Below are 25736 nucleotides of genomic sequence, written 5' to 3' on the forward strand. Positions count from 1 at the left end.
AAAACCACATTTGCATTAGCAACACAAATTAACAAGTTATTCTCGTATAATGCAGATCATACTATCTGCTCACATTTATGTGTATTAGAGTGTGTTCTAATACATGCTCCCCATTTTGCTCTATGCTACATGCAGGCACACCCTTTTGTTCACTATGCGGTAAACAAAGCCAGTTCATCCAAAAAGACCACTGATTACTATGTAACCATATCCCACTAATTCCTATATAACCATGTCCAATAATTTATCAATCTTCTTATTATCCATTCAGCAGCCAGAGAGATCCCAGAAGATTCACATTCTGGGGCAAAAGTCTATTCAATTAGAATGTTCAATAGTTGGAGAGCTGTGGTTCAAAGCTGGCATATACTGTACAGAGCAATGATATATGTTAAAAAAAAAAGAAGCTATACATATGTACCTCTTTAACAAACCACTGGCAGTAAGCTACGGAAATCCACTCCCGTGCATGAATTCCACAATCCATAACTATAACTGTCTTCGTCTTCTGCGATGGAAGTCCAACCTACAACATAAATATTTGTAAACTGGTCAGAATGAAACACATGTCCATTTTGCCAGCATCCTTGTTAAAGATCATCAGGAAGATAAGAGGGGGATTAGTAAATATGAGTTTGATGTTTTCGACCTCATGCTTTGCTGTGAGTGAAACCAGAAAGCAGAACTTTCAGCCTCAGGAGTTTGGAGAGAAGGAGATTGGGTCTCTCATTTATCTCCAACTGCAGCACACAAGCAATTTAGATCCCTCATGTAATATTAGCACAGTTAGAGTGTATGTAAACCCAAACAATAAACTTCTCTTATTTGGTCCTTTTTTGTCTGTTACGTACTATTAGTATACTGTAAATATACGATTGAGGAGATTTTGTTATATCTATTTGATAAGTTAAAAAAAATACCTGTTTATTTTGTGAGCTGATAACTTCCTGTGCTCTCTGCCTCTACTGACCCTTATCATTTACTTTGGTTTTTTTGCTCTCTGAGGACTACAACACCATCCTCTCTATGTTATGGACAATGGAGGGGGGGGGATTTCGGCCAACACCCCTCGATCAGCTGATCAAAGGAGTCGATCGGAAAATCTTTGTACAAATAGAGCCAACAGCCAATGAGCTGCCGGCCATATTTGGGTATTTTGAAAGCAGCCAGTGGCCGCTATCAGAATACAACGTGCTGGTAGCGATGATGGAGAATGATTTTTTTCCGGATTGTGCGAGGTCAAACCTGACTTGCTGCACATTGTGCATCAGGATGCGCATAGACTGGTGCGCACAAGAGGTCACAAGGGAAATAAAAAAGTAGCATAATCCATGACTAGTTAGGCTGGAACATGCATCCCTCATAGAAGGAGAGCATGTGTAAACACGCATGCTATGTGACACCCATGTAAAATGGACCTATGCAGACATGCATTGTGGTGCATGTAATGGGTCCCACCAGTACAAATAATGCAAATAACGTGTCATCAAACATTGTTCGCAAACATAGATTTTTATGTTATGTGATACTGAGCATGTGTCAATAAAGGCATATTGATCAGCATACTGGAGTGCCAGTCACCCCCTTTTTTCTGTTATTGAGCAGCACCTTCTGTTTGTCACTGCTGCACCCACCTATTCCAAAGGTACTTACCGGTGAGGAGTGTGATGGGATATGGACATTAATTTGGTCTTGTATTCGCCCCCTCCTGTAGTTTGCCGCAGGCGGACGGTAGTGGGTGGAGCCTGCTGGGCTGCTGCCACAGCCCTGCTCTCTGCATATGTCCACCACAGTGATGATGTCACCATTATATATGCATTATATTATCTAAGTTTGCAAAGGCATTTGGTGGACACAAAGTGGATTTATATATTCTGTGGCTATTAGTGATTATATTTAAATGAAAGTTTTTATGCTCGGAGTTCAGCTATAAATGATGTTTGTGTGTCTGTAGAGGAAATATTTTGTTCTCTTCCTGTTCTGTCTGACAATAGTCACCTAAAAATTAAGTGAGGGAAATCTCAATCTCGCCAGCAATAAAATCCAGACAGAAGTGCTTAACCCTAACCTATCCTACTCTATTAGACGATGTGTTTTAATGCTGTCTGTGTTTCTTTTGGAGGATTTTATTTCACTTTCTGTTCTGACATCTGGAAAAAAATGGATGTGAGTGGATTTTTCCTTACTTCTGGTACAGTCCAAAATCCATCGAACTGTCACAGAAACTTTAAAAGTGAGGAGCAGTACTACAATGTAGGCAGATGTTCTCTCCCTTGCAATGTCCAAATCTAAAGCAAATAATCTGGCTGGGGTTGGGTTCTAACACTGAAGCTGCAAACCAGAAGGGAAAGCAGAAGGAAATACTCATCAATGTGCTAATGTCCAGTAACAGGCTCGAGCAAGTCCTAGACCAAGCTGTAATACTTTACACCAGAGTTTTTCACTTACTTTTAAATAATGGATTGGATTTTTTTCATAGGTATGTCCAAGAAGGTGATGGGACACTAAATCGCCGTGCTTATCTGTAACCTGTTTCATCCACTCATAAACCTAGTAAAGAATATGCACATCATTATCTAATGCAATATAACATTTTAGAAACCTAATGTAAATAACATGGATGATAGGATGAGACTATAACACAACAGTTCTATGATCTGTTACCCACAAAATATCTGTTTATTCCTGGCTGACATATATATAGCTCTGGTATATAAAAAAATTACACAGTGCTAAAGGTGAAATACAAACAAAAGGTATATGTGTAAAAATATATATAGTGATGGTCTAACATAGAAAATGAGTAAGCATGATCTAATAAAGGTTGAATAATAGGTGGAAAATCTATGTGATATCAATAGATAAAAAGTGTAAAAAGTTCAGATGCAAAACTAAACTGAATTGAATTAAGGTGGGGTAACATTAAGTTAACCGTGAAAAAATATCAAACAGTGCAGCCTGTGAAAGACAATTCTCCAAAGATGTAATTTGTAACAAACAGTAAATATAATCAGTGGTAAGCTGATACTTAATAGCAATCAGCACATATAATCACAAGTAACAGTGAAAAATAATGTAAGTTGTAGGTTGATAATAAATAATAACAGTCCCAAGGTGAATTCTCAATTATCAGTGGAAAGGTGACAGTGTTCAATAAGCAAACTTATTAGCGGTAAAAAGAAAGAAAAAATAAAAAGGTTATTTCTGTTCCTTTCCCCTTGATCCAGCAGCCCCCCAAGCGTTGGGTACTCACCAGATGCCATGAGTAAATATAGCCCCTCAGAAAGGATAACAAAGGATATTTCTCTGGTCCACACTCCCCTCGCACGGAAGACCTCACTCTCCCCCTACCAACTAAACCCTTTATCATATGGCCCATGCTTTCCCGGGTTTTTAACAATGGCTGTCATTCCATCCTTTTGGTATACATATATCATGAATTGTTACACAAACTGTATTTTGTATCAAAGCAAATCTATACAAATGTCTATGAACACATCAATTTTACATCATTATGTGAAGAATTGATCAGAAGTGGTTTAATATTTTCCTTTAACCTGCCACACATATTTGCAGTTGTTTATTTTGATCCAAATTATGGTTAGAGTCACAATGAAGTTGAGACAATTATTTTTATGCAATTTTCACTGCGTTGATTTTTTCTGCATGCTACAAAAGACTGAATAATACAAAAAAGTAATAATTCAATATACTACATATTTTACAAGCTGAAATGTCTTTATATTTTCTTTACATTCTTACACTTGGCAGGTAGAGGTTTTAAAACAGCAATACACTCTAATTTACAGCTATGTGATTGAGCAATATCAATCATTGACCCACAATTGCTAATTTAGACACATATGATATGTCAAAATATATAATATTGAATATTTAACTAGCATATATTGAATGTATGACTAGCATGTTTAATTGATAACCAGCAAACTGTATATGTTATAGATAGCTAGTATATTTAATAGATAACTTGTTTTGGTTCATTCTACAAAAGATTGAATAATGACCCATCAAAACTGGCTGAAGATTTTCCAATCTTCCTAATCACTTGCCCTTACTCCCTTACTCAGGGAGTATCTCACCAAAAGTGAAATTCCTTTTGCAAGGGATGCCAAAAATGATACCTGTATCTTAGTGCAAATTTTGTGAAAATCAGTCAGCCAATCACAGAAGCAGGAGGTGACATTTCTGGGGTGTTCTGTACACCAACTGTGTAGAGAACCAACACCTTGCTATATTGCAATTATTTTTTGACAGATTTAGAACATTACAACAACTAAGTTTTACATTGAAAGGTTATTTTAAAAACACTAAATTACAAAATGATGTGTTATATTAATGTTTTTATTTTTTAAAGCAAGTTATCCTTTAAATTGAAATGTGCCTGGGCATTTTTATATTTGTTGCAGTTTCTGATTTACCTCATTCATTGGATGATACATAGTATAGTTGTAGGTTTCCAGAGATATTGCCCTTGCTCTGCTCCGACCTCCAAGTGATCTATCTATTAATATCTGTACATCTTCAATCAGGATCCTGGAAATAAAACAGACACCACAGTTAACGTTTTGCAGGTATGCTGAATTTGAGATCAGACCAGGAGTTTTACATTATTACTGTTGTAAAGATGTTCCGCTGGATCTATAGAGTAATGGGAAATAAAACTCTGGGCATGCATTCAGCTGTTTATTTACTGAGTGTGGCAAGAACAATAATTGACAGGTTCCATAGCTAGACATTTTCTTGGTGAAAGATCTGTCCCCACTTATAGAAGTTAGAAGCAAGCTAAGATGCTGCTCATGTTTAGTTGTGTTCAGTAGAATGCAATAAACATGCGTTATTGTTGTTAATCTGCAGTCCCATGACTTCTGTGTGTGTCTACTCCCATTAAAAGGTATAAATAACAATACGTTTTACATAACAAAGAGGGGCGTGATGTGTAGTCTTCTCCTAGGGTGATAACGCTGCCTCTCTATAGATACAGTACAGTGAGTGAGCATTGTTACCCTAGGACAGGAAGTGTGTTACTGGCAGGATCACCAGGCGAAAATGAGGGAAAAAGAAAATCCACATCTAAGGAGTGGTAAGCTGCAATATATTACATTTCTGTTCCTTGGCACACTTTAACCAGCAACCATCAAATGTTGTGGGACACTTTAAAAGAGGTACCTTATTTTATCTAGAAAGTTATGATGTGAAAAGTTTGGGAAACATGCTTTTCTGTAGTGAAGCAATAAACAATGGGGCCCTGGTAAAAACTTTTGTTCAAGTCACCCTTTTTGTGTTCCCATACTTTACTGTGCATTCCCCTTTAGCAGTGCTGCACTGGGAAGTAAGAGGCAATGTGTTTCCTGCACTTGATGATATTTTATCACAGTTGTAGGTAAAGTATAAGGTAATATCTATCCATGGGATCCGTTACTTCCTTTGTGTCTTTCTGTGGAGGCTTTTGTGACAAATGTCCTCCATAAAGCTGGTATTTTTTTTTTTACACAAAAACACTAATCAATTCAGTTATACATTCATTAGAACATAAGCCTGTGTGTTTTCACATACCTAAATATGCCTTGATACCGGGAGCGCCTCCCCGAAATGCATTCTAGCACTGGTAAGGATTTAGGAGCCAAGGATGCATGCCACCTGGCAGATTCTGCAGACAATTGACATCTACATTGAGCCCCAAAGACATAATGCCCAGCTAACTCCCAGCCACAAGCCATGGTGGTTGGGTCGTGTGACCTCTAGTGTGCTCCCCTCCTATTATGGGCTTTTTATACTATGAAATATGTGAGTGTGTTTTATTATTTCTTTCTTTTAATACATTTTTGAGTTACTACACCATGCTGGGGTGCAAGCTCATTGCTTAATTTGCCTTAATGTAAGTATTTTGTAATCCTTTTGCCTATCAGCTTTTGAACTGGGAGAAGTAGTGCACAGATCTGTGTCATGGGTCTAATGCTTTACAACGTGCTTACAAGACAGGAGAGCAGAGTGATGACCTCATCAATGTGCTGCTGTTCCCTAATTGTTAAGTCAAAGTCTCATGCTGGGTCCTGGATTAGGCTGTATTTTGTAGCTTAAGTGCAATCTGCATTGAGATAAAGGCTGTGCTGTTGGGCAGCAGCAGGTTCTTGTTTGCAGCTGAAAAAATGTGTCTTAATGTTTTGGGTGTCTTAATGTCCAAATTAATATGTGGATTTCCCAAAGAATAATCTGTTCCTCTTGCTGTCCTAATATAAGCTAAGTAGGACTTTTGCAGTTGTCAAATTGTTCAGTTGTCCTCGGCTTGTCTCCCTACATTCAGGATGGCCATCGGGAAACAGGGATACAGGGGAAAAGAGTGCCTGATTATTGATTTATGAAAAATAAAGGACAGCCTAACATCTTATCTATCTATCTGGCATGAAAAATGGTAGCCACCTGGAATATTCTTGGCGATAAATACATTTTGAGGGCTTAGATAGAAGTTCTGTACTAATATATACCCCTCCAAAAGCCCCCCAACGCTGAGACAGGAGATGACTCTACGAGATGACTTTGTTGGGCCGCCTCGTGACTCCACGAGATGTTGAAAGGTGATGCGAGGAATCTGACACTGCACTGTTGCCCTTCTGTTGTCTTGTACCAGTCTTGCCACTTTCCGTTCTGCCCTAACATTGACTAGTCGCACGTTTTCGCACGTTCAGACCCAGATTTTCAGCTGACAGTCCAGTCTTTAAACACTTTAACAACAGCTGCTCTTGAACATTTAACGAATTCTGCTGTTTTGCTGATACTCGCTCCATGGCTTGAGCGCCAACAATCATCCCACGTTCAAAGGCTGTTAAATAGCGTTGTTTACCCATATCTTCAGAAAAAAATCACTTCTACTGTCATGGTAAACAACCTGCTTCCCTATTTATAATGGTCTGGCCCTCTAGCAACTTCAGCGTGAAATTATAGCTAATTATAGCTAATTTGCCTGCAAACGTCAGGTGGTCATAATAATCTGGCCACTCAGTGTATATCCACTTTGAGATGGTTGGCCAAACAAAAACTTTGTGCTTGTGTCAATAAACCTACCTGTGTTTCCTGATGAAGCAATAGAGTCAAACGCATAGAACCACAAATTGAACATACAAGATATGAACTAAATTCAAGAAAATAAGGGTATTTTCCAGTTGAATTTATTGTTGAAACAAGTAACACAAATATGACCCATGCATTTGTTTTATGAATTTTTAAAATTATGTTATGAAATAAATTATGTAATTTTAATTAAAATCATCTTTTGTTGTACCTGAAAACTCCAATACTTAATAGTGTTAAAATGTGTAATTTATTTAGGCTGAGGTTCTTAAAGCTAAAATATGCATTTTGTTTATCATCAGTCTAGGCAGGTGGAGGTTTTAAAACAGCAAAACACTCACATTTACAGCAAGACAATTTAACAATATTAATCATTAACTTGCTATTATGTATTTAAACACATAACGCAATATAATATTTAATTGACAACCAACATATATTTAATAGATAACTAGCATATTTAATATAGAACTTGTTTGCTAGTGAATGAGCCTACTTACGTAAATGGAATATTTTGCTGACCAAGGTTTTCTTTCATGCGCTGGAGATAGGTAGATGGGACCCGAACATGTATTTCTCTTCCTGTATAAATTTCTTCTATAAGATCTGGCTTCCACAAATCTAGCTGGATAAAACAAAATAGAAAAAATGTGTTTGGTACCCTGGAGCTCCGATATACCATATATATCCCTTTATATTAATTGGAGTAGGTCGTCTAGGTCATGTAACCAGAGTTAATGAGCACAAAAAATGAGGATAAAACAAAATAACCTATTAAAGGAAACTTCTATTGAGAAAAACTCTTTTTTTTCTGGCTGTCTCTGGCTTTAAGAATTTTTAAAGAACACCTGGAACAAGCTTGCAAATTGGAAGAAGGTTGAGATCAGAATTCTGTTTGTAAACTAGTGTGGGGTTAGAAAGTTTTGAAGCCACTGAACCACATGACTGGCAGAGAACTGGAATTTTCAGAGAAGTCAGCTTTTGAAGCTTCCATATTTATCTCAGTATGGGTTTCCTTTATTAACCAATGGACATATAGGAGCTGATTTACTAAAGCAAATGAACAAGAGCAGGGGTAAATTATGGCATGCTTGCATTGTGGGCTGATACATGTGCCCACATGATTGAGATGCCACAAAACTGAGTGATTTTATTACATTTGGGTATGGTTCTTTTTTTTTTTTACCAAAAAACATTTTCTTCTGGCTTACATGCATACCTACCCAGGCACTCAGAATTTAAGACTTTGTTCAATAATGAAAAGGCCTCTGTCCCCTTGATATCTATTTAATAAGAGTGGCCGCCATGCGCATTCATTTTTCCACCCACCAATCTTGAAATATCCCCTATGCGGTTCTTTATACAGTGAGCAGTAACATAGTTATGCAACCCTGTGCTGTAGCGGTAGTACCGAGAAGTCTCAGACTCTTGCTCTGAACCACCCAATGTAAATCCATCATTTGCATTTTCAGGCCAGGAGTCTGCTGGTATGTCTTGCCCACAATGAGCACATACTTTGACTGACAGGCCACACCCACCATGTCCTGCATTTCTCTTTAAATCATGGAAAATATAGTGCTATTTGTACATGCGTATGTGACACAGGGCAACAGCATAAGTCCTCCTCCTGGCACCAGGGAACAGTGTTTTTTCCCATTCTTTACAATTTTTTCCTCAAAATGTTTTAGCAGTTTCGTTGAACTTATTGAGAGGGATCTTGAAATGCTGGTTTTCAGAGTTCAGCTTTAACCCATCTGCTGATAGGTTTTATAGGTAAAAATAATATGACTCGCTCACTAAGCAATGAAAAGTCCATGTGTGACCTGTGAGTCTGTGCATGTTACACTGTATAAAGTATATATCATGATACAATCTCATGTTTATGCACGATCAATGAGCTGGTGTAAGTGCATATCCTTTAGTTTATCAGGCCTGTTATATGCTTTCACTTATTGAAAATAATTCTTACCCGCCATTGTTTTGTCAGTTCTTGTAAAAACAAACTCTGTTTGGGTGTCCCTGGAATGATTTTGAGGACCTGGTCGCTGATGAAATGAAAAGAAAACAAAGCATCTGACTGTAAATGCCATCACAGGGGTTTACATATCCTCACAGAATTTAAATTATTCTGTTTTCATAAACATGATGTTAAACTAGTGAAGCTATTTACAACCATTCATTCATTTACCGACGAACATAATCAAAAACAATAAAAAAAAAATTTCCAGTATATTACGGTGTCCTAGATAAAATGTCCTTACTACTGCATCACACTGTAGTCTATAGTTCTTTCACTTCTGGGAGGAGTTCAAGTGATATTAAAGTCAAAAAGGTTTAAAGCTATTTTATATGATGATTAAATCACTTACAATGGATGCTGTTCCTTGATGGTTAGAAGTTTTAGCGCTGAAGAATCAGCGGATCCCTGAGAACTGGTCCTAATATTCTTTTTAGGGGGGCTCCTTTCCCTTGCAGGGTCTTATAGAGCCACCCTTGTTTGTGGTACAAAATTGTGTATGTCTCCACCACCACACAGGCACATGCAAAACAAGGTCTCTGCTCCCCGCACCTCCCTCCCTCCTCCCTTCTCCAAGCTAGTAGATGGACAGTTGCTAGAGACTACTCTGTCCCTTGTGTGATCTTGTATTGAACAGGAAGTTCAGGGAAGCTGAGCTAATAGGGTTGAAGCCAGCTGTTTGGAAACATAATGACTGTATATCCTTGGTTAAAAATGTAAATAAATATTTAGCTGGGTAATGTATATTTGTTTGATTATTGGATTCATTATTAAAAAAAGAGTTTGGAAATTTAAAACTACTTCAACTTTAAGAGCTGAACACATAAGTCAATGTTGTATTTGCTGGGGTCTATCAGGCAGAGTTCAGTTTACAGAAGTGCCATTAATGAGATAAACTTTGCTTTACCTTTTGCACTTTCTTTATTGAAGTAGTTGAAGTTGTTTGACACTGGTTTGTATTTAAACTGACATTATCAGGCTAAGAGATCTTCCAGTATTTGCTACCGATAAAGCTCACTTCCTTTGCTAGGAGAAGAACTCGGAAGAACCTTGTGTTATCTTAAAGACAAGTTCTTATCCTATATAATTGTCTCCATAGATAAGCAAATTGATTTGGCTGGCAGTGTTCATGATATTACATCCGTTGTTTGTCATTTCACTTTATTTTATCACTTGCTAAAACAGAAAATGTTATGAAAATAATTAACTACTTAACTTTTAACATTTTGATTTTGATAGATTTCCTTTAATTTCTTGATTTGAATTCAAATTACTGTAGGTACATTATTTCTGTCTAGAAAACGTAATGCCTTATCATGACATTATATAATCATATAGCCCCCGGCTATATCTCCAACCTTGTTTCGAAGTATTGCCCTAACCATCTCCTACGTTCCTCCAAAGACCTTTTGCTCTCTAGCTCCATTGTCAATTCCTCCCATGATCACCTCCAGGACTTCTCTAGAGTCCCTCCCATCCATTAGAACTGATTATCCCAACCTGTCAGGCTATCTCCTACTTTGTCTGCCTTTAGGCGATCCCTAAAGACTCATCTCTTCAGGGAATCCTATCCCCTGAATAACTCTTATATGTGTGTATCAAACACAGCAAAAAGGGTATATGGCAACAGTCCATTTACAACAGCAAAGTAAATATAGGTGTCAGCAACAAATGGGATATCATAAATTACTTCATCAAAATGATTGTGTCCTTTCAATTTACTGACATATTCATAAAGTATATAAAGTATTCGTAAAGTCAATCATTAAAATGTTACACAAACTTCGACATGCTAATAGCAATACAAAATAATTTTCAACCTTCTTAAGTCTACAGCTTCAATTAAAATAATACCTATTGATTCTGCAATGAAGGTCCATGTTCAGCCACATTCTCTTATAGGGAGAAAATGCTCTGTCACTACCTTCCAATCGCTCTCCTTGGTTATCACCCTGTCACAGGCTCTTCTGGAGGAGACTGTAAGTGCCTATGCAAAAGCCAATTGCTTAGATCAGCGGTTCTCAACCTGTGGGTCGCGACTCCGTCGGGGGTTGAATGACGATTTGCCAGGGGTTGCCCAGCGGCTCCCGGCCGCCCAGGAGAGAAACACTTTCTCCCGGAGAGGTTTACTCTGGTCGATCGATGTCCCCTTCTAGTGATTGACAGCAGCAGAAGGCGGGTGCAATAGCTAGTTTGCTATTGGCTATTGCAAAGTGAAATAGTTAATAGGAATCTAGCTATGCATTCGTATGGTGGTTTTTAATTTTTTGTATTTTTTGTATTTTGACGCCGGTGGTTCGCAATCTGTGGGTCGCTGTGTGATTTCTGCTGTGCTAGGCGAGAGTCCTCCTCAGCCCTCTCCTAGCGCAGCAGTATCAGTTCCCCCCGCAACGCCGCCAGATGTCGCTGCAGCAGCCCCTTCATCCCTAAATTTTATCGTTGGGGGTCACCACAACTTGGCAAATGTTACCAAGGGGTCACGGCCCTAGAAAGGTTGAGAACCACTGGCTTAGATCATGTTCCTCCATTGTCACCATTAGAAAACCTACCCTGAGCAAACATGTGCAACCACTGCTGGAGTGAGTTTGTGTAGAAAGAAAAGACTGCAGGAGTTCAGCAGCAAAGGAAGAAAACAGTATTTTCTAATGGAAAAAAGTGGCTGTTGTTTATGATGCACAGTGCCTTAGCAAAAGAAATGCCACCCAGTTAGGGTATGCATCTACATCTAAAATAAGTGATTCAAAGATTTCCAATACATTCTGCAATTTAGTCTGGGCTCTTAGCCAAAACGAGTTAAGGAACGCTTCACCTAACATTAACTTTTAATCACCCTAAAAAGCTGTGTGAACTCCTTTTGAGTTTATGACTTGTTATTGCCCCTAATGTACAATTAACATCTAAAAGGAAGACAAGATGTACAAATAAACTGGGATTTGCACACCCATCTTTATGGTGTCATAAAGGAAATAAATATTTTGGTAATATGCATGCAAAGCATTTACAGATCACTTTAAAGACTACCATAAAGACATTATTGCATTATGGTATTGCCTTTATAATAAGCTAGTTAGGTTCTTGTGACATAGCCCAGTTAGCACCTCAGTAGATATTAATGCATAAAATGACACGTCTGCTTTTAATCTTAACATATTCATTCCTGATGTGTTCGCAAGAAGGGAGATATGAGAATATGGCATACTAGATAAAATCAGTTAGTCAGTAACAGAAGGAAGGATTTATTTTATTACTAATCACAGTTGCATGAGTTCATAAGAGATCATGTGATACACACTAGTCAAGGTATATACACTGTAATTCCCCATTGGAGGTTATTTTACAAGTAAACCATATAAACACACAATGACATCACTACAGTTTGCGTATGATTTGTGCCCATGTTCAACCTGAACCCAAATTTAATTCCTCGGGAAAACATGTAGTATCTTATAGTATATATAAACTTTGCATCATAAACAATTGCCATTTTTCTTAAATAAAATACTTTTTTCAACCTTTGTAGCATCTCAGAGCTACTGATCTCTTGCAATACCTTTGCAACCATTTCCTATCTTCATGCATGTACTCCAGTAATGACTGTATGGCGTTTCTTAAGGTGGGTTTCCTGTTAGTGAACAGTGGATCATGCCTGCATAAGTGTGTTGAAATGGCCACTCATAGTCTCCATATAAAGCCTGTGTAATGGGATGACAACACATAAGCACAAATGGAAGACAGGGACAGTGCATTGCCACATACCAGGAAGTGACTTATCCAGGTCCTTTATGGCAAATTGATTGTTATTATTTTGATTAAAGCTGCAGATTTAAAAATATTTTTAGATATATATAATATTTAAATATTAAAAAAATATTAAAACATACATTAAAAGGGAAGTGTGAGGAGGGTAAAACATATTCTCCCTAATGATTATAGCCAGCATGGGACACAGGGACACTATCTTTTCCATGCTGGCTCTAATACCAAAAGTCAGATCTGGTTTTGCTCCCAGTGCAGAGCATTGTCTGTCAGCCACTGCTCCTTGTGGGGATTCCTCCCTTCCCTCTCTGCTTTTCCAGTGCTGGCTGGATCTAAAGGCCAGAGAGGGCGCAGGTACGGCTGGCTCGGGCTCTCAGCCATGCATGGTAAGGTAGAGTCAGCAAAGTTTAAAGCTGAACTCCAGGCTGATATAAAAGCACTGTTTAATGCAGTTATGTGTTCAATAAAAATGATTAATAAACACACCTAGTGTATGAGCCTAATTTTACTTGCTATCAGACTCTTGTAATCCCCTGTAAAGTACATTCAGACTAGCAGAGGGAGGGGCAACATTATGGGGCAGTCAGTTGTGCTGCAGTGCATAAGAGCAGGCAAAGAACATTTTAGGAGGAGTAGAAAGTAAAGTGGACAGAGGAAGGACTCATTCCTCCTCAGCTGCTCCTTCACAGACTAATCATTGGATTGGGGCAGGGAGTGGAACTAGCTGTATTTTTTAACCGCAGTAGAGAAAAGTCAAACCAACAAGCTGGCTCTGCTGTCTTGTAGCACTATGTAAAGAATGCACAGAAATATAAATTATTTTGCAGGAAAAACAGCTCCTATAAACTGTATGCATTTAAACTGTATACGGTATATACAGTAACTGTCTAGAGTTCAGCTTTAACATGTTAAAGCATACCTAAACCCAAAATCAAATCACTTACTATATTGCAGCACACTGAACTTTAAATGTTGTGGCTATAGTAGTTTTCTTTTTTATGATTTTGTTTCCTTTTTTTCACTTGGTGATCTGGCTAGTAACATAAGATCTGATCCTTTATTTGTTGTTGCATGCAGATACAGTGCAATACAGTTTAGCTCAGCCACCCTCAAGCAGTATAAATTTCCATAACATATTAATACTAAAACCCAACTTGATGATATATAACATATTAAATAAATAAAATTTTCACAGCAACGTAAAATACCTTTATAAAAGACATGTACACAAATGCATGCACAACACAGACACAAACACAAAAAGGTTGAAGTTGATGGACTTGTGTCTTTATTCAACCTCAAATACTATGTAAATATGTAACATATTATAAATATTTCTCCCTTGGCAGTAAATCGGTCATTTTTTTACTACCTTTAACTGACCAAGCTGTCCAGAAAAAGTTGAGTTTAGATTAATTTTGTTACTCAAGCCCATTGAAATCTGCCAGTCCATCTAACATTACTCTCTCCACAGGGTGACAATAAGGCTGTCCAAGGGTGGCTCCATTGCTCCTCCATAGAATGAAGCCACCCTGGGACTGGAAGTGTTTTACTGGCCAGATCAGCAGGAGAAAATAAAGGAAAAAACAAACCTAATGCAGTCACCACTTTTAAGCATTGTTAGCCGCAATATCGCAATATATTACATTTTTGCTTTTGGGTTTAGATACGATATGATTTTAGTAATTTAGTTTTTGTATATTTTAATTGTAGTATCAAATAGCATTAAAGTCAAAACTACAGTAGGGATTTGTGCTCTAATCCTTTAAAGTAGCCACCATTCCAACTAACTCCTGTGATAGATTACAATCTCATGTTTAGTTTACTCATTTTTATTGAAGTTATAATCTTTCACGGGAATGAGCTTGGGACGGTGGCTACTTTACAACACACACAGGTACCATGGGGAACAAAAGTAGCCACCCGCCAGAATGAAGGACAGTGTCAGCACCAATTCAGAGATGATTTGTGGATCTACAGCCGAGTGATACACAAAATACATTTTTGTTAATAGTTAAGGTACTTGAATGCATTTTTAAGATTTAACTCCTTAGTTTAGTGTCACTTTAATAATTTTATATGAAACTACTCTATTTTATTAAAATCATGAATTTATATTCATCTAATTATTGATAGGCATACACACTCATCTAACATAATAAAGGATTAGAGCACACAGACTATTCCTATGCATTTTCCACATGATAAACCTACCTTCACTTCTGCTAATATGGCTCAATGCAATCTAAGGGGAATGTGCCTAGTAACATTCCGTGTATTGGTGCTTACTAGTAACTAGCTCTCTCTGTGGACTACAGAACACCTTCATCTGTGTAATGGAGAAAAGGAGAGAGTGTAATCCAAAAATACTTCCTGACAATTCTATGGAGAGTTAGTTCATAGTGTGATATGGGGAGGGGGGCTTTGGGATTACAAAATAAAGTGCAGTTACACTTAAAAGATTTAAATAATATGTGAACTAAAGTATCTAACCTTCCCTTGCCCTAAGTGCATACTCTCCTTAGTCTCCCAACTGACTGGTGGCAGAGTCAGGTATGTATGGATTGGGATACTTCCATTTCGTTCCATTGCATTGACATCCGCGCCCATACATTTTCCATTGGCATCCGTTGACATCCATTAAAAAATAGCTACTAATGGATTCGGTGTTAATGGGGCCTTATTTAATTTCTGCACAAACCTTACAAAGATGACTGTACCACAGCCACTTGAATCATCACAAATTACTTCTTGCTCTTAACATCAAAGTTTTCAGTAGTCAGTGCTGGGAGCTTTGCTATACAATATCTACTAGTCATCAGAAAAAACTTGGGATGTTGCTATTTAACTCCACTAGAGTCAATAGTATGGAGCTTTTCTAATTTTGTCAGTTTTTTTGATGTTTTAGAACAACTGCTCTGAGAAAAATATAATTTATTAGAATATCACTGAAATTATTCAATCAACACATAGATTCTTAGGCAGAATATTTATAATTGGCAACAATATAGTAATCTTTTGGCTGATAATGCTTTGTGTAATTCTTTAATGTGGACCTTCACAGAAATTTGAAGTTTCACAGAAAATTAAGTTTCCATGATTGCAACCCTCCCCCTCTGCAAATTTGATAAGTTGACAATTTTTTGGTTTATTTACCTTTTTTTTCATTGGCCTCCATCACACCCCCCATTTAGGCAAGAATGACATATACTTTGTACCTGAACATGGGGTGGGGGGTGATGTTTCAGCTGTAGCTTCCGCCGAAAAAAAGGGTCCTGTAGAAGCGACTTGCGACGAGCGACACGAGACATGGAGCTAAGACAGCTCCATTGAATATCATTAGCCGGCGACGTCTCGCGATATCGTGCGGCAAAAATGCGCGATATCGTGGCGGAAATCGCGCGATATATCGCTACGTGTGAATGGGCACTTACTGATCATCTGAGTAAAATTACTCCCTGCCATACTACCTTAACTTTCAGTATCTGCCATCCTGGTGAACTGCCAAGCCGTTTACATTTTTATCCTTATTTGATTTTATGGCATTGTTTATGTAATCTAAATTTCTAATTAAAATCTAAAAATCAGACAAATTTGTGAATCCAGTAATTGAATCCACAATCCATAAGTAATGTGGTATTGTATGTGGTTAATTCCCATCAATATTACACCTATAAATTGTTGCTTATAAATATATATATATATACATCCTGGCTCTGCAATATAATATATGACATTCAATAATGAAAATATGGTAAATGTTTCTGTACTCACCCATAATATGTAACCTTTTTTAAGAGGACTGAATGTGGATACAGAAAAAATACTAGCAGGCAAATTGCCCAAGTTGGGGACTTCATCTTTTACTCCCAGGCTGTATCGTGCGGAGTGCGGTGGCTTATCTTGCTGAAGAGTTATGTGCACATTTATTCTGGTATAAATGTATGCAAATTCTGGTTGTAGTATGCAATAAAGATAGTGTTATCTTCACTATCTCCGTGCCAATTGATTTTACAAGAGCTCCATAAAGATCCCTGTCACAGCTTTTAATATACAGTACCTATCCTTTTTTTCTCTACATAACATAACAATCAGCAGTTTTCAGTTGTTAGTTATTTAATATTTCACGAACAACAGATGAGTTAGTCTAAAAAATTAGTAGCACAAATAATTTGTATTCTACTACTCTTCTCTATAACCCTTCAGCTTCATTTTCCTATATGGTGCCCAGCTGTACTTTGGGGTTATGAAAGTAATGAAAATAAAACCATGCTTACTTTAAATGCCCATATTGTGTGCAAGGAAATAATAAAAATAAATTTTGCTTGCATTTAAGTGGATTATTGAAGTGAACACAGCTTCACCTTATTAACTAAATTAATGTGATGCTTGCTTACATACTCTTTGGAAATTAGGTATTTACTCAAATAATGTGTACTTCTTTAGTAAAGCTATTCCTTTGTGTATGTGTTATAGATTGATCTGCAATGTCCACACACTTGCATACATAAACTTTGGTGTTACCACAAGATGGATAAGTTGAGCACTTTTTGTTGATGTAAATTTCTTTTTTATAATTTTTTTTTTTTCTCCATTCTTTTTGTTTTTACAAAATTCTCTTTAACGTACAAAAAAGTTGTTTATTATTAGTCATATTATGCAGTGTAATTCATACAAGTAGAAATTACACTATTTTTTCATACCATAATACAGTATAACTAACACTGTTGAGTTCACATATTGTATTAGATGTTTCTCTAAGCAGGCATAGCAAGGAAGGTTGGGGCTTAAAGAGTAATTCCACGTTTGTTGAAAAAAAAATCAATCCTCTCTGGGTGATCTGTGTACATTGCAAGGATTTTAACAAACTTTGTTGCAGTTTCTTGCAACATGTCCTTTCCAAACGGATTCATGAATCGGAGTGTCTGGGTTCATTAACCTCCCTGACGGTCTGATTATGCAGTATTTTTGCATGCCAAAGCGGTACATTGTTTTTCATGGAAATTTGTTGTTTTATATTGTAGGCCTGGAATTGGTTCATGTTCATTACAACTATGAGCGGATTCTGGCGCAACGACGTTCCAATCTAGACAAATTCGACAAACTTTGGCTTCCATGGTCCACTTGGTATTTGAAGTCTACATGGTATAATACACATTGAGATCCTACTATCCTTCCATGCACTGATAATTTTTCTTTTCCGTTTTCATTTTCCTTTTTTCTGTCTTTGAACTGAAATGTTTTAACATGTCTTGGTTTAATTGAACATGTTCTACTCCTGATAATGTCATTGGGGTCTATTCACAAAGCTGCCGAAGGATCTGGCTGTAGCTTCGGCCTATCCTTCGCCATCTTCGGCCCCAGGACCCCTTCAGTTCCAAAAAACTTTTTCACTCTTTTTCTGTTCTGCTCGGTACCTCTGAGGGAATTAGCATATCTGTCATGTTTCTTGTTTACTTATGCTTCTGAAAACTCAATAAAAATATTTAAAAAAAAAAATTAAAATTAAAATTAAAAACATTTATTTGAAATCTATGTAAGCCCTAACAATGGACACCAGAGGTGTTATTCTGAAACTGTAAATTTACATTTAAATAAGCTTTGAAAAGAAATAGACCATTTGTTGTATTTCTTTGGTAACCTCATCCTCTCTGGCATGGGACAGAGAGTCCACAGAACAACCCCAACACATTTGAAAATCCAAATGTTAATCTGTACATTGTTTTGTTTTTTTAACCTACCATGAGATTGTAAATGGAATGAATGAAGATATATTATATTCAACACAAAATAGGTGCTGTAAAACAAGCTTTTCCTGAAGAAGGACTTTTGAGATTCTGGCATCCCAACCATTTCAGACTAGGAAGAAATTACACAAATACTCTAATCTAAGCAGGATGTTACATTTCAGTAAATACACTGAGCTAAACAAATTGCTGATTCACTGTTCCAAAATATTTTCTGTAGAATAAGGATACAATTTTGAATCATACACTATAGCCATGCAATGTGAATGCCATACTGTAGACTTGAGTCACCCAGGCATTCTTATTAAGGGCTTGCCATTTAACCAAACCACATATTTAAAGATCATCAGCACACAAATTTGTCCATGTTTTTCCGCCAATTATTAGCTCATAATAGGATTTGCTGAGTGGGAAAATGGCAAATAAAAATAATGCAATACATGGTACATTGGTGGTCAGGGGGTTTATGATTTGAACTAATTAAAATATTGGAATTGGGTTGCTTCCCCATGTTTCCCCCAGGTGCAGACAGTCCTTCTAGGCCTTTAGTCACTGATACCAAATGCCAGAATTTCAAACATGTATTCTTTTTTTTTTCTTTCCAAATAAACCTTTATTTTGAAATATTGCTTTGACATAAGCAGTTATCCATATTACAAAAAACAAACATTTATTCTTTACACCCTGGCACTATAGACTTCTAGCTGCTGCAGAATACCAAGCCTCAAAATGTTTCCATCTAACTTCCCAAGTCTCCAGCTGCTATAGTCAGGCGATCACAATTTTCTAGCCCCTTCTACCCACTTCCTAGTTTCTAAATCTTAATTTTGATTCTGACTCCTGAACTGAAATGTGTGCTAAATAAATTGTGGATTTTTAATTAATTTTTCAGAATATTTCAGCTTCTGTGATCCTGCAGTCAGAGACTTCTTTTTCTGTCACTGTTATCCAAACACAGCCCTGATCTCCAAGATACAGATTTTCTCCTTCAACCCCCTAAACTTTACTCAGATTTATGAACAAATATTTCAGATGTCCCCCATGAAATCCTGTAAATATGAGCTGGCATATGAGTTGGAATTATAATAATCTGCACTCTGACAATGCAGTTTAAGATGACCTTCTTTTTACATTCTAATTCAGAAGATACAGTGTGTGCCCATTCCCTAAAGTTTTAGAGGATCAGCACACTGACACATTAGCCTCAAAAGGATCTGCAGCTTGCTACACCAGCTTCAAAAGATCCTGCTGGTATGGCCTGCAAACCGGCATATTCTGCTGTCTTGGCATTTGGGCCTAAAGTTTATGCTCTTTGGAGTCAGGATCTGAGATTCTTGCTGTCCTAACCTACAGTCCTAAGTTTATTTCTTTTTTCTAAGGGACTCATTCTGAGCCTGTCCAAGGCCACATCAACAGATACTCAGTGTGAACTGCCTACCTTTCCTGAGACCCTGTCAGATCTGTCTGTTCTGCTTAAGACACAACAATTACTTGCTTCAATCACACAGCAGGCCAGTGCCGGAGAGCAATGGGCCCAGTAACAGAACAAAGGTAAGTGGTTGCAGTTGAAGCCTATAGTCTGGTGGTCAGAGGTGCCATGATTTTCTTTTTTCTGATGGCCTTTTGGAGAATCGAGGATCTGAATTGTTTTTTTTTCATGATTATGTGCTGTGCCTTTATATTACTGAAGATCTTTGTGGTCTTTCTGGAGCCTGGAAGTCCAAGGCTCAGTAATCTGGCATAAAGGATTATAACAACAGGGCTTCTGTGGCTACATAAATCTACAGTGATGAGCTTCCCTGTTTACAAATGTGATATTCATTCTGTCAGCAAGGTTCAGAGTTGTGCTACAGACCCCAATGATGGACTTTTGTCATTTATGACCCATTATAACAGTGGTAGGACAGATTGTGCTCTGAATTATGTTACCCTATGATAGCACGTATACAACAAACAGCAGTGGAATTATGGCTCAACCTAGATTATATCTTGATAACAAGGGGTTGTGCAATCAAAACCACAGTGAAGTCTATAATATGCTGTGCTTGGTATATAAAGTGAAGGAATAAAGTCACCTGAAAAACAACTCTGTATCATGTGTCAATAAATGACCGTGGATAAATACATGTGTTCTCTTACATTGTTGATTATTGGATGAATTGATAAAGTGATTCCTTCTGAAAGTGAATTATTTACCGAAAAGCCTGTGTGATCTCTTAAGGTGGCCATACACTCTACAACCATCGCAAGACTTTAGTCTTGCGATGGTTGTACAGGGATTAAAAAAACGTACGATCTGCCTATCTTGGACAGGCAGATCGCACTCTCGATCATCGCAAGCCCGCCCCCCTGAGGGGCGGGCTTCCGATGACCGCAATGCTGAACGGGCAGTGTGCGCGTGCGCACACCGGCCCGCTTGGCATTTGTCTTCCGAGCACCGTTCTAACCAGCCGAGAATCGCACGATTCCCGGCTGGTTTTTGAACATGCTGGTTCGACAGAAGACATGCGACCGTACAGTAGAAACGGTCGCACGTCTCCGTTCACACTGCTCGATTATCCTACGAAAAACCGATCGCATACGATTATCGTACGATAATCGTGCAGTGTATGGGCACCTTTACACCTTAAATAATGTGCAAATCTTCTCTAGTGTTAATATCAGTTGTGACTGAGTGTTGTTTCCTCCAATAATTTGGAGGTAAAAATACCACTAGTGTTTGGGACAGTTGTAGTGTAACCTTGTGATAATAAAAGATTATTTATGTATCTTATAAGCTTGTGAATATAAACAGTATGAAAAACAATCAACTATGGAGAAACCAAATGAGAGGGAGCTTTCCTGTTGCACCACTCAGCTGTTCAATGCCTTGATCTAACCGTCAGAAATCTCCCAGGGGAGTTAGTGTCAAAATATGATCCTACATCTGGGGTATCATTCCAATCTGATCAATAAGTGAAATTCGGCAAGTCCATTTAATGTCCTGACACCGCAAATAAATCCTCACACCAGGTCAATTTTACTGTCGGAGAAGGTTAATTGACCAATCGTCTGTGTCAGACCTTCTTAATTTGTGGGTCGTGAGTGGGGGGTGGGGGGTCGCGATCGAAATTCCGCAGCCATCAGAGGGTTTCAGCAGGTACTTGAGTGAGGGGCCCATGCAGCCTGGAATGTCCGGGCTCTTAGAAAGTTTTTTTGTTTGTTATAGAAATGTGTGTCGTTCACTGTATGTCCCGCACCCCCCTCCTCCTCCCTGCACTTGGTAGCTACCTAGCTGAGTACGTGAAGGAAGGTTTCTGTTTAGGGGCGGAGCTTCTATTCACACGGCAGAAGCTTCAAGGCTGGAGCGGAGGCGCTGGAGTGTGAAAGGTACGTTTTCCAGCAGACATTCCAGGGGGTTGGTGATAGATAGATAGATAGACAGACCAACATTGGGGGAGGCAGAGACTCACACCTAACTATGTTGTGTGGGGGTGCAGAGGAGAGAGTCACACGACCTATGCTGGGTAGGGGGAGGCAAAGTGTGTGAGTAGAGTAGAGTGTGTGCGTGTGTAGATGCTGCTCTAAAATCTTCACTGTTACGTGTGTGTGTGTGTAGATGCTGCTCTAAAATCTTCACTGTTACCTGTGTGTGTGTGTGTGTGTGTGTAGATGCTGCTCTAAAATCTTCACTGTTATGTGTGTGTGTGTGTGTGTGCGCGTGCTGCTCTAAAATCGTCACTGTTACGTGTGTGTGTGTGTAGATGCTGCTCTAAAATCTTCACTGTTACCTGTGTGTAGTGTGTGTGTGTGTGTGTAGATGCTGCTCTAAAATCTTCACTGTTACCTGTGTGTGTGTGTGTAGATGCTGCTCTAAAATCTTCACTGTTACGTGTGTGTTTCTAAGGGCTTGTTCACACCAATTGCGGTGCGTTCCAGAGTGGTAGCTGCTGGAACGCACCACAATCGCTCGCAAAACTTCCCCCTGCGTTCTGGAAGTCAGTGGCACCACAGCCACGCCCCCCTGCCCGCAGTGCGATCGGAGGGGTGGCAAAACATTGCCTGGGTTCTGTTCTACTGCAAACACAGAAAATGCTGCATGCTCTTTTTTTTGCGTTTGCAGTGGAACAAAATGCAAGCAATGTTTTGCCACCCGTCCGATCGCACTGTGGGCAGGGGTGCTTGGCTGCGGTGCCACTGACTTCAATGCACTGCCACGCCCTCTCCCGCCCCAGAACTCAGGGGGACGTTTTAGTGAGAGATTGCGGTGCGTTCCAGCAGCTACCGCTCTGGAACGCACCGCAATTGGTGTAAATAAGCCCTAAGTAAAACACACACAAGCTTATTATAAAAAGTATATATACTATTAATCACAATTTCTCTAATCATCCCACTGCCCACACAAATGCTGGATTTCTCCCACATGCAGTGCCGGAACACAATACTCTGCTTTCCAGTGAGGTGCCACTACACTTTTTTTTTTGCCCAGTGCACCACACCACCGCACAGCACTCCTAAGGGCCCATTCACACCAACTGCGGTGCATTCCAGAGCGGTAGCTGCTGGAATGCACAGCAGTTGCACACTAAACTCCCCCCTTCGTTCTGGGGCAGGAGAGGGCACAGTGCGATTGGATGGGTAACAAAACATTGCCTGCGTTCCGGTCCAGTGCCAACACAAAAAATGCCACTTGCGTTGGCACTGGACTGGAACGCAGGCCATGTTTTGCCGTCCAATTGCACTGGGGGGGAACATGGCTGCGGTGCCATTCACTTCAATGCACTGCCCCCTCCTGCCCTAGAAAGGAGGGGGGAGTTTAGTGTGCGACTCTGAACACACCGCAGTCCTAAGACACCACACAGCCCCCGTCTTAGCTGACTGTCCGCATTACCTGGAAGTGCTGGCGGTTGTAAGCTGCAGAGAATCAGCAAGAAATCAGGGAGGAGATGAGTTTAACACCGGGGGCAGGGTGGTACTGTGAACTCTGTGAGTGTTAATAATTATATGGAAGTTTTATACCTTTAGTTTCTTTAATATGGGGTATGGAAGGAGGAGAGCATTATTTTAGTGCTGAGTGCACCCCAATACTATTTTTACTATGGATCCTGTAAGACAGTCTGGGGGACACAGATTGGAAAGTGTTACATTTATTTTGCCTGCTGGACGAATCCTTAGGGCCCATTCAAATCAATTGCGGTGCGTTCTAGAGTGGCAGCCATTCACTTCGAGGAATAGAGGTGCCATTCACTTCACTGCCATGCCCCATCCCGCCCCACAACAAATTGAGCCGGCCTCAATGCGATCCAGTGTGTTCCGGCCACAACGCACTGATGATGATGTGAACTAGCCCTAACTGTAGGCACTATGCTGTCATGCAAGCAGTCTGACACAAATTTTTCTTTATTACCAGTAAATGTTTGATTTATATACCTTTTCAATATACCTGGGGTCACGTAAAAATTTCCTTGGACGAAAAGGGGTCACGAGTGGAAAAAGTTTAAGAAGGCCTGGTCTATGTCACCCCGACTTGCGAACAGTAGCGTGTGAGGAATAATGGTACTTATCTGTCCTAATTTTATCCTGTGATCCACTGAAGAAGTCGCTTATGAGAGGATCCCTTCACCGATCTCTGTGATCTCTGAAGGGATCTCTGAGATCGGTAAAGGGACCCTCTCATAAGCGACTTCTTCAGTGGATCACAGGATAAAATTAGGACACATAAGTACCATTATACTTGCGAGCAGTAGCGTGAGGAATAATGGTACTCACAGCCTTTTTAAAGAGATTAAACATGGGGAAATGTGCATGTATTGTAGAGATGAGTGAAACATGTTGGTTTGTGCAAATACTTTAAAGGGACCAGAAAGCCATCCATTATACCTGTGTAAAACATTTATCTTAATAAAGAAAAATGCTGTGAACAAAAGTTTACAAATCTTAAGTCCCTAAAAGTAAATGTGTCTAATAAAATAAAAAAATTGCAAACATTTTTTATTCTGTAAACAAAAACAGAAGACACAGAGATAAACAAAAAATGAACAAGAAACATAAAAGTACAATGACCCTGCTATTACTGTGTAACAGGCTACTACTGATAAGAGCCACCAAGATAAGATTTTCCATCCAAATTAGTTAGAACGTTTAATACATTGAACTGACTGAAACCAAACAATAAATATATTTAATCAGTACTGTTCATCTAAACAGCACATTCTGTAATCTAAAGAAAGGTATTTTACTTTCAGCTGTGTCTCTAAAGGTGCCCATACACTGAACGATTATCGTACGATAATCGTATGCAACCGTTTTTTCATACGATAATCGCGCAGTGTATGGGCAGTGTGTGACCGTGAATACTGTACGATCGTACGACGTTCGACTACCTAGCATGTTCGAAAACCTGTGAGTAATCGTACGATAATCGTTCAATGGGTAGAGTAATCGTTCGATGGCAATCGCATCGTTCGTTCAGCGCATGCGTTAAACGAACAGACAAGCGGAAGGATAATGATGGCAGCTGGCTCTACTCGCAGCATCCACACATCTGTTCTGGTACCCTCATGGACCACTCGCTCAGCCATTGCTGGGGCTACATGTTGAGTACAGATGCAATAACCAACTTTCACACAAAAATCCATATCTCCTCATGTAGCTGACACACATGCTGACCAGTCCCCATGTGCAGCACACATGAGGATGATAAAAGTAACCCCGTCATAATTCCCATTAACCACATCCAACGCCAAACATGCAAAATGAACAACATGTCCATTCTCCTTTGGGACACCGTTGGATAAACGTCAAATTGTCAAGTACGCCCTACACATGTGTATGCTGTATGTCCCTGTCCATTGCACAGCTGCGACATGCATCAGGCAAACCATTGCCCCAAATAAACATACATGACAAACGCATGCACAGCATCAGTCACGCAGGAAGACTGTAAAGTGGTAATGGCTGAAATGAGGACACTGACACAGGGCATACATTACGAAAATATTTATATATTATAAGCTCTAAATTGAAATCCAAGCCAAACAAGGGGGGCTTGTAAACAGGGGCAGGGCAGTGCAAATGGCAACGTGGCACATGTGTAAAAACGGGGAGGTGAGGTGTCCTACAGTTTCATGACTTCGTCACGCACATCCTGG

The 25736-nt window shown here is 39.0% G+C and overlaps 1 protein-coding gene across 1 annotated transcript in view; it reads right to left on the minus strand.

The window, feature by feature from the left end:
- The window catches only part of LOC108790162 (carboxypeptidase O-like), a 37221-nt gene that overhangs the window by 10550 nt on the left and 935 nt on the right, over positions 1–25736 (minus strand). Inside the window, exons 3-7 of the mRNA XM_018560376.1 lie at positions 23477–23499; positions 7587–7711; positions 4440–4554; positions 2449–2550; positions 422–526 (exon numbers count right to left, since the gene is read on the minus strand). Of these exons, the coding sequence (XP_018415878.1) occupies positions 422–526; positions 2449–2550; positions 4440–4554; positions 7587–7711; positions 23477–23499 (470 nt within the window). The remainder of the gene's footprint in view (positions 1–421; positions 527–2448; positions 2551–4439; positions 4555–7586; positions 7712–23476; positions 23500–25736) is intronic.

This window comes from Nanorana parkeri, unplaced genomic scaffold (genome assembly GCF_000935625.1).
Source record: "Nanorana parkeri isolate BGI_ZX_2015 unplaced genomic scaffold, ASM93562v1 scaffold453, whole genome shotgun sequence".
Classification (NCBI taxonomy): Eukaryota; Metazoa; Chordata; class Amphibia; order Anura; family Dicroglossidae; genus Nanorana; species Nanorana parkeri.